The 17,059-nt window shown below is 44.8% G+C and overlaps 1 protein-coding gene across 7 annotated transcripts in view; it reads right to left on the bottom strand.

The window, feature by feature from the left end:
- The window catches only part of EML6 (EMAP like 6), an 86,392-nt gene that overhangs the window by 33,649 nt on the left and 35,684 nt on the right, over positions 1-17,059 (bottom strand). For 5 of the 7 annotated variants that reach the window (XM_050316978.1, XM_050316979.1, XM_050316973.1 and 2 more), the window contains 14 exons: positions 15,029-15,166; positions 14,214-14,470; positions 12,962-13,174; positions 12,131-12,298; positions 11,123-11,232; positions 9,523-9,641; positions 8,628-8,814; positions 8,052-8,157; positions 6,056-6,149; positions 4,554-4,654; positions 3,097-3,299; positions 2,200-2,311; positions 1,909-2,036; positions 471-612 (listed from right to left, as the gene is read on the bottom strand). In XM_050316978.1, coding sequence (XP_050172935.1) covers positions 471-612; positions 1,909-2,036; positions 2,200-2,311; positions 3,097-3,299; positions 4,554-4,654; positions 6,056-6,149; positions 8,052-8,157; positions 8,628-8,814; positions 9,523-9,641; positions 11,123-11,232; positions 12,131-12,298; positions 12,962-13,174; positions 14,214-14,470; positions 15,029-15,166 — 2,078 coding nt within the window. The remainder of the gene's footprint in view (positions 1-470; positions 613-1,908; positions 2,037-2,199; positions 2,312-3,096; positions 3,300-4,553; positions 4,655-6,055; positions 6,150-8,051; positions 8,158-8,627; positions 8,815-9,522; positions 9,642-11,122; positions 11,233-12,130; positions 12,299-12,961; positions 13,175-14,213; positions 14,471-15,028; positions 15,167-17,059) is intronic. The other 2 variants (XM_050316974.1, XM_050316977.1) reach the window with 1 other exon arrangement.

Genomic DNA, 17,059 nt, shown 5'->3' with positions numbered 1-17,059 from the left:
AACACAGTTCATCTCATTTTATACAGAGGAGAGGGCAGGAAAGCTGTTAATTTGCAGGGGAGTTGTTGTAAGATGTAATGCTCATATTGCCACTGAAGGCTGACTGTGCCCAGCATGCAGGACATTGTACATTTGTCTTTATAAGGAATCTTTTCAGGTGTCAGCAACAAACATGCTGGCCTCGGGTATTCCTGGGAAGGAAAAGGATTCTGGGGTCAACTCATTCCCCTTGAAACTGGAGGAGAACAGATTAAAGTTCATTTATTTTACTACTATTCATTACAATAGATTACAGTCCTTTTCCTTCCTGCCCTTTTCACTGACCTGACACATGCCAAAGACAATTCATTTCCTGCCCTTCCAACTCCCTAATGACCGTGCCCTTTCCCTGCGTGGCTCCTGGCTGTGATGCCCTGGGAGCCCAGGGGAGCTGTGCCAGGCCGTGTCCTGCCATGGCCAGGGCCAGTTACCTTTCTTGAGCTTCCTGACGGCCAGCATGCGGTGCTGCGCCGACAGCTCCCAGATGCGCAGCGTCTTGTCGTCGCTCACCGTGGCACACACGGGCAGCAGGGGGTGAGCTGCCAGCCCCCACACTTCTCCTTCCATGTGGCCCTGCGGGAAGTCAGTCCACACAAGACAAAGGAATGCATCTGGGGTCCTGTGACGTGCTCTAATACCTGCCCTGCCTCAGCTGATGAGTCCCAGGCAACAAGGTTTCCACCATCTCATCTCCAGTGCTTTCCACGTTCAAGAAGACCTGAATGTCTGCTCTGTTTCTCTGACAACTACCCAAGATACTCTGCCAATCTTGGCTGTCATTCCTATTCTTCCAATATTCTCTTTTCCACACTTGAAATGACCATGAAATAGTTATGTGCCAACCAGCACCCTGAAATCCTAACATGGGCTAATCTGCCTTCAAGGTTTATGTCATTTCTAACACCCTGGAGAGCTTGTTTGCCCAAAACAGACATACTTAGTTCTTTTAACCTTTCCCCACATTCTCAGTTTTCCGACTTGTTAATCACTCTCCCTGCTTTCTTCCCCAGATTTCCTTCAGCTTGCACACAGCTTCTGGCACTGCATCAAGGTTAAATCATTTCTTACTGCTCTCAGTCTGGATCAGTGAGTGAGTTCAATCATTTCTAAAATACAGCTTCACACATCTCTGTTAGTAAGGATGCAGGCAAGGCTAATCTGAAGGATTACCTCACGTGATCAGAACTAATTGAGAAAATACCAAAGAAACAGCGGTTTTGTAAAAAACAATGTTAATTACAGAAAACAAAAGGTAAAAGCTCAATAAATTACAACTCAGTAACTGTTCTATATAATTTTATACATACAGACAGTGTGGTTATGAAATACACTGAACCAAAGCAGCACCAAATACATCAGCAGACATATTCACGAAAAATTTTTAACCAAACTGTGAAAAATACTATTTTTTCAAAAAAAAAATCCCTTTATACTTTGCAACACCTGCAATGACAACTGTGTGTCACTGTAGAAAGCTGTCATCACTCCACCATTTTTCACAGGATCCTTCACAATATACTGTAAAAGGAAATAAATGGAACCACACTGTCAAAATAAAATAAACTGTGTTAGTTGAACCCTTCATTTCTCATGTTTATATTGAGTCCTAAACTTAAATGTGTCTAAAAAATCCACAGAGAGCCCCATCAGCCTTTGAACTCAAGGGACTGTTGTTTTTACCTTCCGAATTCCATAATCCACAGTGAATCTCAAAGTCATTTACACATGAAAGCACCAACTTCAGCCTGAGCAAGGGAAGGAATGGTGGCCAAGAGGGTTAATGAAAACAGACAGAAAATGACTGGGAAGATGTCACCATGTGCTGTATTTCCCCAGGAAACAGTCTGATATGGGAGATCCCCACAGTACCTGCACAAGCAGAGTCATGGGCCCACTTTTATCAATTTCCAGAATCTCTCCATTTTTGGTTCCCACCAGGATGTGCCCGTGTCCCAGGCTGATGGCTCGGATCGAGGGGTTGTCCTCCAAAAGTAACCCTAAACAGTGCAAAGACATTCCTGTCATGTGTTTACCGGGAAATCGAAGAGAGCCTCGCATCACCTACAGTTTACACACAGTTACATCTGTTCAACATCATGGCAGGTGAGGTGCTGATCAAACTGCTGAAACCCTCCTCAAAGCACACCGACCAAACCGTACCTTTGGAACTGGCAGACAGTGCTGCCCTTTTGATGGCATATGTCTTCAGACACCTCTCAAACATATCATCCCACAGGGCCACGATCCCGTCCTTTCCACCAGTCACAAAGCCCTGCGCAGTCACAGAGGGAAAGCACACACAAATGTCAGCATTCATGTGGTGAGATTAAAAACATGTCCAAAGGCAGAGGAAAGTCTCCCCTGCCTTTTATTCATGTGTGAAGCTAAAAATACTGGAGTCTGTACCTAGGAGAGAAAAAAAATACAGGGGGGCAAGATTTTGAGCTGCTTTTCTAGTTATAAAGATTTAAAGGCACACAGAGTACATGCTGTTGTAAGCAGTAATGCTGGACCTTGATGTTTGATAAACTATGGAAAAATAGGGATTTTATCATTAGAAGAGGCAGTAGCTGGAATAATAGGTTCTCAAGTTATTCCCAATTCCAGGGACTTGACAGATGCCTCAACCTGAGCTCTAATAATGCAGTAGGGACCAATTCTTCGATTAACTCCCTTGGTAGGTTGTCTGTGCCAAGTGAATGTAAAACAGCACAAATAACTAACCAACAAAAGAGTAAGTGAAGAGGATGTTCAGTGCTAAGATCAAAGGGAAAAATTGATGGAAAAGCTAGGAACAATCAATTAGGGCCAGAAAGGATTGAGTCACAGGGATCTTAATTGACCTTGATGTACAAAAATGTTAATAGCTAACATTTTCCTCATGCTGCAGTTCTACAGTGGAAACTATAATCTCAGAAAGGATATTCCCTTAGCAACACCTGCAAACTGCCAGTGGCAAAACTTGGTCCTGAACTCATTTGTGTGATGCCAATAGGACATTTTGCCATCGTTTCTTCGGAAGATGTCCTGATGCAACTGAAGGGATGTAGCACATACCTTATCCAGTGCATGCATGGCAAACACAGGCCCATCATGGGCTTTCACTGTCCTCAGCAGCAGGGTCTCCTTCCAGATGTAAATGTCTCCAGTGGCAGCTCCAGAGAAAACCAGGTCCTCTATTCTCCCGTAGGAGACGCTCATCATCGTTTCCAGCTTCCCAGCAGTGCCGAACGTGCCTCGCTTGGAGGTAAAGCCTCCACCTGCAACACACACAGAAGGCTCTCTCTGCTTGGGTTGGTAAGGGACAAACATCTCCCCCCATCATCTCCTGGGGCTGCCTGAGGCACAGCAGGTAATGGAAACACTGAAATCACACGGCAAAAGCACAATCACAGTCAGCCCAGTAACGACAGCTCTGCAGCAGCACAGGCTCGTTTTCAGATTGTCTTTCCAAGCAAGTGATAAATCTGGGGAGGAACGATGCAAAAAGAACTAATACAATGGCTGGCAGAATAGTTTTTGCCAAAACCACACGTCCAGTCACAACATCCCTTCTGCAGTGGTGGCTTGGTGTCACGTGCCCTTCACAGTTCACACCAGACCGAGCCCCCACTGCACTGAGAAATCTCCACTCCAAACACACACGTGGATTGCAGGCAGACTGTTCCTGGAGTGAGACACTGCTTGGTGCACATTCCTGCCATGGGACCTGGCACACAGCAATGCAAGCCTACCTAATTACCTCAGAAATAACCTGCACTTCCAGGGTGTTCATTTTTAATGGGAGAGCAGTCGAGCCACTCAAACGCTTGAAGCGTGGTACAAGTGTGGGGAGTTCGTGAATCTCTCCTTTGGAGCTCTCTGCAGTTCTATTTTCAGCTGCCCTTGTGCTGAGTTTGACACACAGAAGATGCTCCCCGAGATCTCTATACCGAGTACTCGTGCCATGTGTGCACAATGAAAAGTGTGAAAAACTCCTAATGAAGACTGAAACATCCAGCCCTGAATTAAAAATACCCTCAATCAGAACCCAACCCTCTGGCCTTTCTCACTCTGACAGAACAGCCTGAATATTTCCCTTAGTTGTTTGCAGAATCTTATCCTGGTTTTAAATACTGGAAAAGACATTTTTATTTTACATTATTTAGAAAACTCTTGTGTTGTACAAGGAATATACTACCTTGATATCTTGACTCTTGTGATACCATATCATGATTTTTAGCCTCCTGGATAAAACACAAGCTCTGCCAAGTTTTCCCAGTGAGGGCCATCATGTGTCTAAGTTACAGGGCTGCAAGTTTTCAGGGAGCCAAGGATGCTTTGCTCAGGAGAATTCCTTAACAGTGCCATTAGACTTTAAACACAATTACCTGGAAATCCTTTTCACCCCTTCAAGACTTTGGTAACTGGAAAATTGCTTCACAAACAAAGTGTCAAAGTGAGAACATGGTGTTCCTGCATTAAAAATATACACATTCCTATATAAATTATCCATAAAATACCCAAAGCAGTACCTGTTTGCTGCCAAAACTTGATGTGCTTCATCCCAACGGTGACCAGTTTGTCGACATGATGTGGATTACACTTCACTACAAAGATTTTATCTTTATGGCCCCTGCAATAAAGATAAAAATTAGAAAAAACATGGCAAGGGATGACTTAACATTTCCAACTCATTAAATCATTACTGTAAATCATTTCCCCATCCAACAAAAAGCACAGAGCCATATTTGTAATCTGCAAGGGCTTAGCCCTGCAGTGTTGCCCCACAGAGGTGGCAGGATGAATTTGACCATAAACCACAGGGGAATTAGAGTCCAGAAACGTGGGGAATAAAATCTGTCTCCCACTGGATTTCAGTTCATTTAAGTCATAATGAAGAAGCAGGAAACAAAGGGCAAGGCAATTAGGAGAAGGCTTAAAGGTCAACATAAATATTTAAATGGATGAGAACTCAACTAATAAATACGAAAAAAATACTCTGACAAGAAAAATGAGGGAGTGTTTAATCTCCTGTGCTTCAGGCTGAAAAAATAAAATAACAGATTACAAAATTATAATTTCAGAAACAGTTCATTCAGCAGCAAAGACACCTTCAGGTTCGGTTCTCTGGTACTGAAAGTCATGCTTGTTGAGGTATGTATTTATAAATTAATTTTTCTGCTCTTTTTGAGGTCTCTGCCTATTTCCCAACCACCAGCTTAGCAATACCAGTAGGTCCACTGGGTGCACCCAGAATTCCTTACAGGAATTCTGGGTGCACCCAGTGGACCTACTGGTATTGCTTACAGGAATTCTGCTCAGTTCTGGCCACCGACCTCCCAGGGACCTTTGCTTTGTGCAAGGGTAAGACAGACACCAGTTTCTCAAACAGTTTCACTCTTCTACAACCTAATACTATTACTGCAATTCAATATTTGAGAATAAAAAGGCAAACATGCAAGCTTTAAACCAATTCTCTTCCCAACACTGGTCCTTCCAAGGAATTGCAAATGATTCTTCGCTGCGGGGTCATTGGCTGAGCTTTCAGTGAGCAAACAGCTCAGGAAAAGCTGACTCAGAGGAAAGGCAGGATCAGCAGTCCTTGAAAAATCTCTATTAGAGGCAATGCTTTTTAGAGAAGTGATCTGGTTGTGTACATTGGTGGAACCCAGCATGTCATCCGATGCATAAAGGAAGTGACACCTCTGATGACCTCTGCTCTGAGTCAGGACATAAAACTGGGAGAAAATATAACATATTCTAAAACATAACTCACTTCCAAGTCCTTAAATGAGCTCCATACCAACATGGCTATCCTAACAGAAAGGCCAGGGAACTCCTGACAGAACTGGTTCCCAGGATTTCCAAACAGGGAGCTGCAGACCCCAAGGGTTTTAACTGGGGTGTTGCTCTGAAGGACCATTCTGCTTGCAGAGGGAGTTGTGGTTTATCCCTTTGTTTACAGGAAAGATGTGGATGATGCCACTCAGAAGAAAGGAAGCAGAGGGGACATTTATAGCCCATGTATTCTCACCTGGTTGTTGCCAGCTTTTCCCCTTTCTTCCAGTCCCAGAACACAATGGCATGATTGTCATCCAGCCCAACAGAGGCCAAACACTTCCCATCAGCTGCACAGAAGCAATACTTGTGTTAAAGGTGCTGAGGCTCTGGGAATGGAGCAGGCAATGAACACAGTGACACTGCAAACTGAATTTCTAGTGATGTATTATAAAGCAAAACCCCCAGAACTAAGAGTTGGAGGGACTGCAGTTCAGATTCCCTGACATATTCCTTAGGAAACCATTGATCCTTCTCAAAAGCAGACACAAACCATTCCTTGTGTCAGCACAAGGGAGGTAGGAAGGATCAAACAAAACAATGACAGCCAAGTTCATAAAGCCCAAGTACTCTAAATTCACATGACATTTAAAGGAAATATTTCTAATCAGATGATGCCTCTTTTCTTTTGCTCAAAATGGTGAAAAGAATTATTAGAGTATGAAATGAGTGGTTAAATTTTCATAGGCAATGTGATGAAACTATAAATATGATAGAAAATATTAGGGCTAAAAATAACTGCTGGCTCTTCTCTTTCACTGCAGGAAAGACACAGCACTACTGATAACCAAGGGAAGAAAAATACATAATTCAACAGTACTCAGGCATGAAATAACAACAAACACCACCATTGTTAACAAACTTTTAGAGACAAACTTCTGTCCTGAAAGTCTGGCAAATTAAAAAAACTAAGTTGCAATTGTTGCAGTACATGACTAGACAAGTGAACTTTACAGGATGCAGCAGCAGCTGATTATTTGCTTAGTTGTTTAACTGAGGAAAAGTTAAAGCTGGAGAGAGCAGAGCTGGGTAGAGGCTCCAAGGCTGAAGGAGAACACTGATTTGGGAATGGTGCTTCTCACAGAAGCCAAGAAGGAAAAGGGGAATTTCAGCATGAGGAAGAGAATTCACAGTTGAATGAAACAAGCCCAGATGGAAGCAGTGAAGCAGGCAGGAAGGAATGAAGTAGAAAAACAGGGCAGGAAACCAAAACTGAGCTTATTACAAAAGCAAACCCAAACAGCACAACAACTGAAATATTTCTTCACTCGGAGCAGGAGGGTTTATGCACTCACATGGACTGTACACCCCATCAGCATCCCAGGTGTGGAGGCTGAATCAGCCACCAGAGGGCACAGCCAAACGCTGCAGGAATGACGTTCTGCTCTTGGAACGCCACTGCCCCAGGAGGGTCCCCAGGAGGGGCCGTGCCCTGCCCTCAGCACTGGCCCCTGGCAGGTGTTCAGACGGGCAGAGGGCAGCAGAGGGGGGTTCAGAGTCAGCTGCCACTGCAGCCACAGCCAGACAAGGGGGGAGCTTGGGCTGCTTTCTTGAAGCTTCAAGGAGTGTGACTTGGATCTAATCTTGAAATACCTGTTATTAATAGGGTGAAAACCCCTGCACAAGAGCAGGGCAGCCCCGTGAGCCCACAGACAGGTGCATATCTGCACAACTGTCCCCCCTGTCTGTACCAAGAACACAAAGCAGAGCCAGCCAGGAATGCAGTCTGTGCATTACTCTTGGGATCAGCTCCTAAAGCCACACTGCAAGTTGAGTGCTCACTACATTTCAAAAGAGCTTTCATATTTCTGTTTGTCACATTTAATTCTTCTGTAAACTCACTGAAAAATGTGGGAATTGTTAGCAAATGTGAAGAGTTGTATGAGCCCAGAGATGACACTTCCAACTTGTTGATACCCTTTGAGTCACCATCCTGCCTGCTTTTAAATTCTTACACCACTGTGTAGACAGTCACCAGAAATCCAGCTGTAAACTTGGTATTATCTATTAGACACCACCAACATCAATTATTGACAGACTGACTTTACCACCCACACTATTTTTATCCAAACAGACAGCAACTTCCATGTGAAGCTGGTACTGGATGTAATTTTACAGTTATTTGAATTAACATTTCATCTCAAGGGTTGCTTTTTAATTAACCATTTAGATAAATGTGGGTTGTGGCTCACCTGAGAAATCCAGTGCACACACTCCTCTCTGGTGCTGGCCTTTGAGCAGGGACAAACATTTCAGTGTCTGGGTGTCCCAAACGTGGATAGCAGCATCCCTTCCAACCTAAATCAGAGGTTTCATTGGAACATCTGCCCACATAGGTAAGAAGCACTACCACATCTTCAAAGCACTTTCCCACTTGCCCTGTTTTATCTTTTTCAAGATCTATTTTCCCTTTCAGAGAAATATCAGTGGATGGTCTCTAAAATGACATTATTCAGCATCACATTCATGGGATAAATGATCCTGATGTATGAATGCATATGAGCACACTGAATATATCATATTCAGTACCAGACATCAGTGGTGTCCAACACAGAACAGCTTTTCAGTGAGCTTTAGAAAGCTACTACAGGACAAAAACACTGTGAGTGACTCTAATGAAAGTGCAAACCCTGCTCAGGCACAGACCATCTTTGGCTCGGCAGGGATACAGCAAACACACACAGGAGGAAACAGCAGACTTAAGGAAACAGAGAGGTAAACATTTTTCCTAATTGTAAATGCATTATTTCTGTAGCTGTAAGCCCCACCTGCCCCGTGGCCACATAGTCCTTGACGGGGTGGATGCTGAGGCTGAGGATGTCATCGTCGTGGCCCAGGTAGAGCCTCTGTGAGTGTTGCTGCCGGTTGTACACGACGGCCACGGCGGCGATGTGATAAACCACCTCCCCTGTCTGCGTGTAGAACAGGTTGTTCCTGCAGTCATAGCCCCTGTAACTGCAGCCAGCACACGGCAATTAAACCCTGGTCATTCGGGGAACAAACTCTGCCAATCGTTTGTGCACTGACAGCACAGGAGTCCTGCGGGGTCAGCTTCAGCTCAAAAGCACCACACACTATCCCCACAGACTATTCCATTCTTGAGGCTTCTCCTGGTTTATTTTGCACCTAATGCCTAGATTAGCACTGGTTTCACAAAAGCACATAGGACTGTGTCCAGGTAAGCTTTACAGAGAACAGGATTCAAGCAGAAATCTATCAGGTATTTTAACAAGTCACAGCTACAACAAACAACTTAACTTTGCTCCAGGAGACATCAGGTGTAGAGAACAGGCAGTGCAAAATGTGATGTTACAAAATGCAACACTGCTGTATCATTTATCAATGGCTACAGTATCGTAACCTTCCCTTGCTCCTTAACAATGGGATCATAGAATGGTTTGGGTTGGAGAGACCTCAAAGCCCACTCAGTCCCAACCCCTGACATGGGCAGGGACACCTCCCACCAGCCCAGGTTGCTCAGAGCCCCGTCCAGCCAGGCCCTGAAATACAGCTGAGAAAAGAAAATGCACATCTGATATTCTAAAAACTAGCCCTGGTAATAGCAACAAACAAATTACTGTGGGTAAGCAGCAGAAAACGCTTGGCTAATGCTCTGCACCGTGACCCCCTCAGCCATGAACCCATGACCCAGTATCACCCTACCCATGGATAAACTGCAGCTTCAGGCTGTCCTCGGGCGCTCGCTCTCGCTTGAGGAAGGGCACGGCGTGGTTCTTCTCCTTGCTCTGCTGTTTCAGCTGAGGTAGGTCTTCTTTGTAAACCTGCAGAAGAGTTCAAGGTAACTGCACAGCTCTGCTTTTCTAACTGTATATATGAGTGAAGGGCCCTTTGTTTCACATATGAAATTCAGTATGTGCTGATGTGCTGTTCATTAGTTACAACACTGCTCCCACCCTTCTCCTGGATGCTGAACTCCCCTCACCTGAGGGGCCCAGAACAGCAGCAGGGCATTTTTTTCTAGAAGATTCCAGTGTTTGTTAGTGAAAAAGGAATGTAAATACTGACTGAAGTCTTAAAGTGTGGATTTTTGGAAGAAAGGTGTTCACAGAGCAAACCAAGCTTTTGAAATGGCAGGCACACAGAGCCCGAGCACATGGTATGTACTTTGTCTGGAATGTTCTCACCTATCTGCTCTTGCTCCTCGGTGCAACACAAAACAGGAGTATCATTTTCTGATGCATCTTGAAATCTAGAATCCTTTATGTGTTTCAGCCACAACATTAAAAACACCCAATCCAAACCCCAATTCCCAATATAAGATTAATGGGCTTGTTTCCACATCAATTATTTCCTTTACCAAAATGCCAAGTGCAGCTTCTGCTCGGGGCTGTCTCACACTTCCTATATGAGATGCTATTTTAAGTTGCTTCTGGTTTTTCCATGCATTAACCTGCCTGGAACGCTGCTGTTTAACTGCCTACAACTACCTCTTCACTTTTAGTTTGGAAACCCAGACGTCCCTCTTGACACACAGACAGCGTGGAGGAGGACGCCGCTTGATTTGGAATACAGATGGAAAAACCAGGAGGAGGAGGAGGGGAGGAGGAGGATGGGACAAGCACTGCAGTGAGACTTGGGAGTAAAGGAGAGGGGAAGGAGAAGCTGTGACAAAAGCCTCTGTTTCATTTGCCAAATGTGATTGATCTCTGCAATAAAGAGGCAAAAGAAGCAGTTGGCAGGAGGGCCTGTGTAATTTATTGCAGAACCCAGAAAGGGACGTGACAAGACAAAGGGTGCCTTTGGCTAAAGCATGGCACATTATGGGTGAATTTTCCATATTCTAGAGAGTAGCCCCATGTCAGCCACTCAATCCCTCAAACCAACCTGAACCAAGCTTAGTTTGCATTTCCTGCATTTCTTACAAGGCCCCGGTCCTGCTCTGAGGAATTCCTGACCTTTCACCACTGTAGTACAAGGTGACAGGGGATGGTTGATTCACAATGACAACAGCTCCTGAAAACCAGGTTCCAATGAATTGCAAAGAGAGGCCAAAGTCACAGAACGGTTTGGGTTGGAAGGGGCCTTAAAGATCATCTAGTTCCAACCCCCAAAACCCTTTGCAATTCTTCTCTGCAAAGCCTTTGAAATTCTCCCCCCAGCTGAAGTGAGCTCTGGGTTTATGAATATTGGCTGTACAACCTGCTGAGCTCCACCTACACTGGTGTGATGACTCAGCAGTAAACTGTAGTGAACAGTCAGTACAAGCGCCAGGTGAGTGCAGAGCGGGTTCCTTCACACCCACCTGGCGATCGTAGTTGATCTGAGCTTCCTGCTCGATGTCGGAATCCAGCTCCGGCACGTCGGATAAATCCGAGTCTGACTCCTCGCTGTAGGAATCCACACCACCCTCTGCTTCAAAACCAAAAGCACCACACTGAACGCATGGAATGCCAAGGAAAGGGGATCAGGTGTTTGGATAGCACCTACACTCTGGGCCCATAAGCACCACTCAGGAGCTTTGGAGGCTGAGGCAGCTCCTTAAAATCCCAGGGGCTGCCTGGAAGTGCCGGCTCTCATCCCTGTCTCTCCTGGTTCCCTGCCTGGGGCAGGAAGGAGGCAGAGGGGAGCACAGTCACGGAGCAGTCACTGGTAGAGCTCCAGTGTGAGACAATTCTGCTGTCTTAACAGGCTCTGGAGTGCAATCACACAGAAATGGCAAACTAAAGCTCGCAGTGATCACTCCTTGTGTTTGAAACAACTGCTGTAACAGGGTATTTTACCAAACTGTGCATTTATGGAGTGAAACTTTGCCTTTTTGCTGCAGGGAATCCGGATTTTAGCAACTGTCACTATGTAGTTCATATGGTTTTGGGAGTTTATAAGTATCAAGAATAAAACAAGAAAAAATCTAAAGTACAACTACCACATAAATATGTGAGATTGCACTGCAAAATCAAATGAGATGATTCAACACAGGTAGCCAGAGTTTCGAATGCAAGTTACGTGGCTAAGCTTGAAAATTTAATTATCTGGTCCCTTTAAATGTCCTCTTTTCCATACTTTGATGAATACTACTTGTGTATCCCACACACACAATACTGTGTGCTTTTTAACTGCAGCAGTTTTTAATGCCCCTTGCCTCAAATCAACGACTGTCTTTGAAAAGTCCATTGCCCAAACATCCTGAGCATCTGCAATTCCAGAGCATTACAACCCAAATATTTTCTGTTGATTCAGTAAAAGCTTTTTCACAGTGCTGCATTCTGTGTTGATTTTATGTGATAAATACTTGAGCAGAGTCCACGTTTACCTTGTGGAGAGGCTTCCAGGATGCCATTTGTCATCCCTTCTGGAATAAAGCGCCACTGGAAAACAGAGTGATCAGCACCTCCTGTGCTCAACACCCACTGGAAATCATGGGACCAGCGGACATTGGTGACATGTGCTGAGTGGCCAACATACTTCCTGAATTTAGCTCCTAAAAAACAACAAGAGAACTGCTGGCATGGAAGAAGAAAAGAGTTAACATAACTAATAGAGTTGGGCTTCTAAGGGAAACACAGTCTGAAGACACTTGTGAGAACTGAAAAACAAAACCCCAATGCCTCATTTGATATTCTGCCACAAAAGTAATTGTAATGTAAAAATAAGTGACATAAAATTATATGAACAATATCTTCTGTTTTCAGAAAGTACTTAGATCTTGGCAGGAATTAAAACACACAGGGTTTAATTTCCCCTTTGTTGCCATGACTGCCAGTGTGAACTCTACACGTTACATCTTGTCCTATAAACAGAAATTTTGAAAATCCACCGATGTGATGTCAAATGAAACACTGAAGATGACAGAAAGCCGAAAGGTTGTTTTATTGATTGTTGGCTTTATGCTGGGTGCAGTGCAAACCCTGAGGAGACAGCCACCTTCTCAACAGGTCTAAAACCAGGCACGTGCCCTGTATGGGCAGGAAATTGCTCAGACTGAGAGGTTCAAGTCTCATCTTCATATCCATTAATAATGACACACATGGTGCAAATGCTCATTTGAATTACAGATAAGAATGAAAAGCCACCATCAGAAAATGCAATATTTACCTTCAAAACATATCAGTGTATTTGTCAGCAACACAAAACACTGTCCTACCTTTCTTCAGGCACGGAAATCTGAATAACTTCACCAGCCCAAAATCATCTCCAGTCACCAGCACCGAGCTGCTGTAATTTCCATCCACAGAGTTGACATCCGTAACGTTTGTGTACTTTGGCCAAATCCCACTCACTTCAGATCCCATCACACAGGTCCACGAGGCCCAGTGGATTCCCTTGATCTCATCTTTGCTGGTGAGATGCTTCCCAGCTGAAAATGTGCAAGTGAGGAATTTGCTTTGCAGTAAGTTCTGTTTCTTTTCACCAGATTTATCTGTGTATTCTGACTGGGATGAATTTTTAACCTCAATTAAAAGAATTCACAATCTTCTTTAAATTACTATAATCTCACATTTGTGGTGTTTGAGGCCATCACAAACCTTAGGAGTTCTAATTCAGCTGTATCAGAATTAATTACCATACTACTGAGAATTATATGCTAATTGGAATCAGCATGTTAAAAACCTACAAAGTGGAAAAACTTAATAATTCCACATCACTTCTAACAAAGAAATGTCTTCAGTAGAAAGTACACAAACGTAACACGACTCTCTAGGACATTTTCAAGTGCTAGAAGATTAATAACACAAATTTTTAAATCATGCCACATGTGTTTGTAGGAATCTGCTGCCCTGATCATCTTGAGCCCCTGAAATCTGAGTATCTGGTCAGTCAGTCATGGTACTTTTCATTTACAGAGGTTGTTTTATAGTTGACTGAAGGCTGCCAAATTAGCCCAAATCTTATTCCTAAAGCTCTTCTCTGTTCTGCAACAGTTTCTTCTAAACATCAGAAAGCATTCTTAAGTAAGAATAAGAATAAATCCATTACTTATCAGTACTGTTTCTATTAACAAGCTGTAACACTGAGAACTCAAACAGTTCTCCTGATTTTAATTATTACACTCCTAAAACCATTCTAATCACTAACACAGGAACAGTCCATCACTTGAAGGAAGCACAAGAGGGACAGAGGTGCTTTGGTGGTTCCCCAAAAGTGAGCCAACCTCTCACAGGTCCCATGTCAAACCACAGAGCTGCTGCAGCAGCAAATGCACGGACAGCGTTTCCTTGGAGCTGAAGGTGGGTTTGTCCTGTGACTGCCGCTCTGGAAAACCAGCAGCAGGTATTTCTGTGAGCTCCAGCCCAACAGCTCTGCTTGCAGGTGCATTGTTTACCTTGGATTTGGGGTGTTCTCCTCCAATCCCCCCCCAGTTCCAGCTGTCCACCCCAGGAGCCCCCCAGACTCACACGGCATCTTGTAGAAGAGCCTCTCCCCGGCCCCGTCGTTGGTCTGCAGGAATTTGCTGTCCACAGACCAGTCGAGGTGGGTGATGAAGCTGGAGGATTTGTTGCACTCCCCGATTTTTTTGTATCTCTGGGCCACGGCGTAGATGTCGACGGGGCCGTCGTTGGAGCCCACGGCCAGGTAGGAGCCGTCCGGGGAGAACTTCATCTCGTGGATCACCTCCTTCCTGTCCTTGATGTGAACCACCTCCGTCATGTCCCTGCGAGCACCGCGGCCATGGGAACCCAGGAGACCTTGGAAACCCTGCCAGAGCCCTGACAGGACAATCCTTCCCCACCCAAGACAGATTTCTAGGGGGCATCGGGAAAATTAGCACAGCCAAGATTACTGGGAGACAGAGATGAACTTCTTCAGAAAAAGGCCAGTGGTTGGAAAGGCTGTTAAATTGGTATGAGTTTTGTTAGTCGTTAGAGCATTACAGGGGTTTGCACAGGATTTTCCCTCCTATCAGCCAGTAGTTCCAAGTATTGTTATTATATTAAATATATGCTTAACTAACACATGGAGTGATGGTAAAGAAAGGGGGAACCTCTTCCAAGTATCAATTAAAGCAGGCTATGTGTTTTGACATCTGGGGGGTAGGTTGTTTCATTCTATTCATATGTATCTTGAAAATGCTTCCAAAAGCCTTTGAATTCCCAAGTGTTTTGCCTGGAACGTGTCTGACAGGGAGTGACCCGTATGGTCCAGGAGACCCCTCTCCACATTGTGTTCTCCCAGTTTGTGTCCCTTTCCCCCAGTGGTTTTCCCCTCTCACCTCACTCTGAGGACAATGAAGGAGCCATCCTTCATTCCCAGTGCGAGCTGGGATCCGTCAGGGCTGAAGGACACGCTCCTCACGGCCTCCTCCATGTTACAGCGAGCTATCAGGGCGTGGTCAGCCAGGCTCCACAACCTGCACCAGAGCAAGGCAAAGCTGCAGTGGCTCAACCAGTGACACAGGAAAGATTCTGAAGGAAACACCAGGATAAAATCTGCCTCCAAACTCTTTCACAGCAATCACTTCGTCCAATACACTAGAAGAGTAATTGCAATATATGGCAACGCAAGCAGGATAATTCAATTTTCTTTAAAAAATACTACAACTTTTTGAATTAATAGAATTTCAGATAGGAGTTTTTTACTTTTATAACAGCAAAGAAGAGCCTTTTGTACACATACAGCCAGACGTTCTCTGTCACACCAAGACAAGTGTGAGGTGCTTTGAGTAAATGGAATTAATAATTCTGGGTGCCTTCAGACGGTGGTATTTTTTCCCTGTTCCTGTGGTACCAGACAGGAAGCAGGCAGCTTTTCTACTTGGTATGCTTTGCTTTGGGAGTTTAAAATGTTGGAAACCTGTATCTGGCTAGAGCCTTCTCTCAGCTGGGCTGGGAAAATCTGCAGTAACCCTTTCTCTATAGGACATCTCAGACATGAGAATACCACCTGACTCACTGAATACTTTCTACAACAATTTAGATTTATATTATACACTCACTCTTCTCAAAATGATGTGATAATCAAATACTAAGAAAAATTACCCAGTGAACATCAATACAGAAACACTCCTGCCAATGCAATTTTAGTATTGAAAAGAAAATCAGAAGAAAATCCTTCTGTGTACATTTTTATTTGCATATTTCACTGGAATTCCTCAATGAAGACACAGTATTTAAAAAACTCCCACTGCCTGAACTGGGATCCAAATGCCATGTTCTGCAGTGGCTGAACAGCTCAAAGGGCAGGAAAATCCCTGCACATTTAGGGAATGGCAATGTCCAAAGGCACCAGGGGTATCATAACTGCTACCCCAGTGATCAGAGCCATAAGAGCAGCACTAATTGAGGTTGATGTGCACAGAGATCCTGCAGTGCCTCCTGGAGGGGCAGGAGCTGGGTCAGGCCTGCTCTGAGTCAGCAGCGCCTTGTGCCGCTCCAGGCCAGGGCTGGATCCCTCAGCTCACCACGAGATGAGCCAAGACAAGACATCCAGTCTGAGGGTGGCTTATTGGCTCGAGGGCAGTGCAATCCTAATCCCAGCTTTGCTGCTGCTCCCTCAGAACGGGCCTGCACCCTGCCAGGCTGCACCTGGGCCTGGCTGTGACACTGGGCACACACACCCAGGCACAGGGGACCAGTCATGCACTTCAGACACCCAAAGAAACAGCACTTGAGTAGGAACCAGGCAGAAAACGTGACTGCAGTGAACAACCGGCAGTTCTTCAGGCTCACGCTCTGGATTTTAACTGTGCTGAGAAAGTGATGGGGGATGGCAGGAATGGGAAACCAGTACAAGTGAAAAGATAGAAAAGAAAGGGAAAGCAATGCCAGCTGAGCAGCAAGCCTCGAGGCCCAGGAGAGAGATCACGTGGAACCTGAAGGAGCATTACTGAGGAGTGGATGCATGGTAAGAGACTGAGTTTTGCCACTGAAATACGGCCAAAGGGTAGAACCCACAGGGATGTTTCTGAAACAAGTTGATTGGTAGTCCACAAAAACTGAACATCTCTTTGGTAACTGCCTGGGCTTGATTTAAATATCTGCAATCAAATCATCTGTAGAAGACAAAAAGCAGTGACCATTCATCTGGCAAAGGGTCTGGAGAGACACCCGATGGAGGAGCTGGAAATAAGGATAGCAGGCTCAGGAAGAACCACCAAGGCATTTAGGCTTTGGGCTTGTTACACATCATTAGCAGAAGAGAAATACAAAGGGATCATACTCCATTGAGATCCCCACACCTGATGTAGCAACAGCAGTGCATCAGCACTTCCAGCAGAGTACAGAAACTCAGTACGTTTTGAACG

Source organism: Myiozetetes cayanensis, unplaced genomic scaffold, assembly GCF_022539395.1.
Source record: "Myiozetetes cayanensis isolate MyiCay16 unplaced genomic scaffold, myiCay2020 scf2-11, whole genome shotgun sequence".
NCBI lineage: Eukaryota > Metazoa > Chordata > Aves > Passeriformes > Tyrannidae > Myiozetetes > Myiozetetes cayanensis.
Note: the sequence above shows the minus strand (reverse complement) of the source record. Positions and strands in the feature narration are given on the sequence as shown.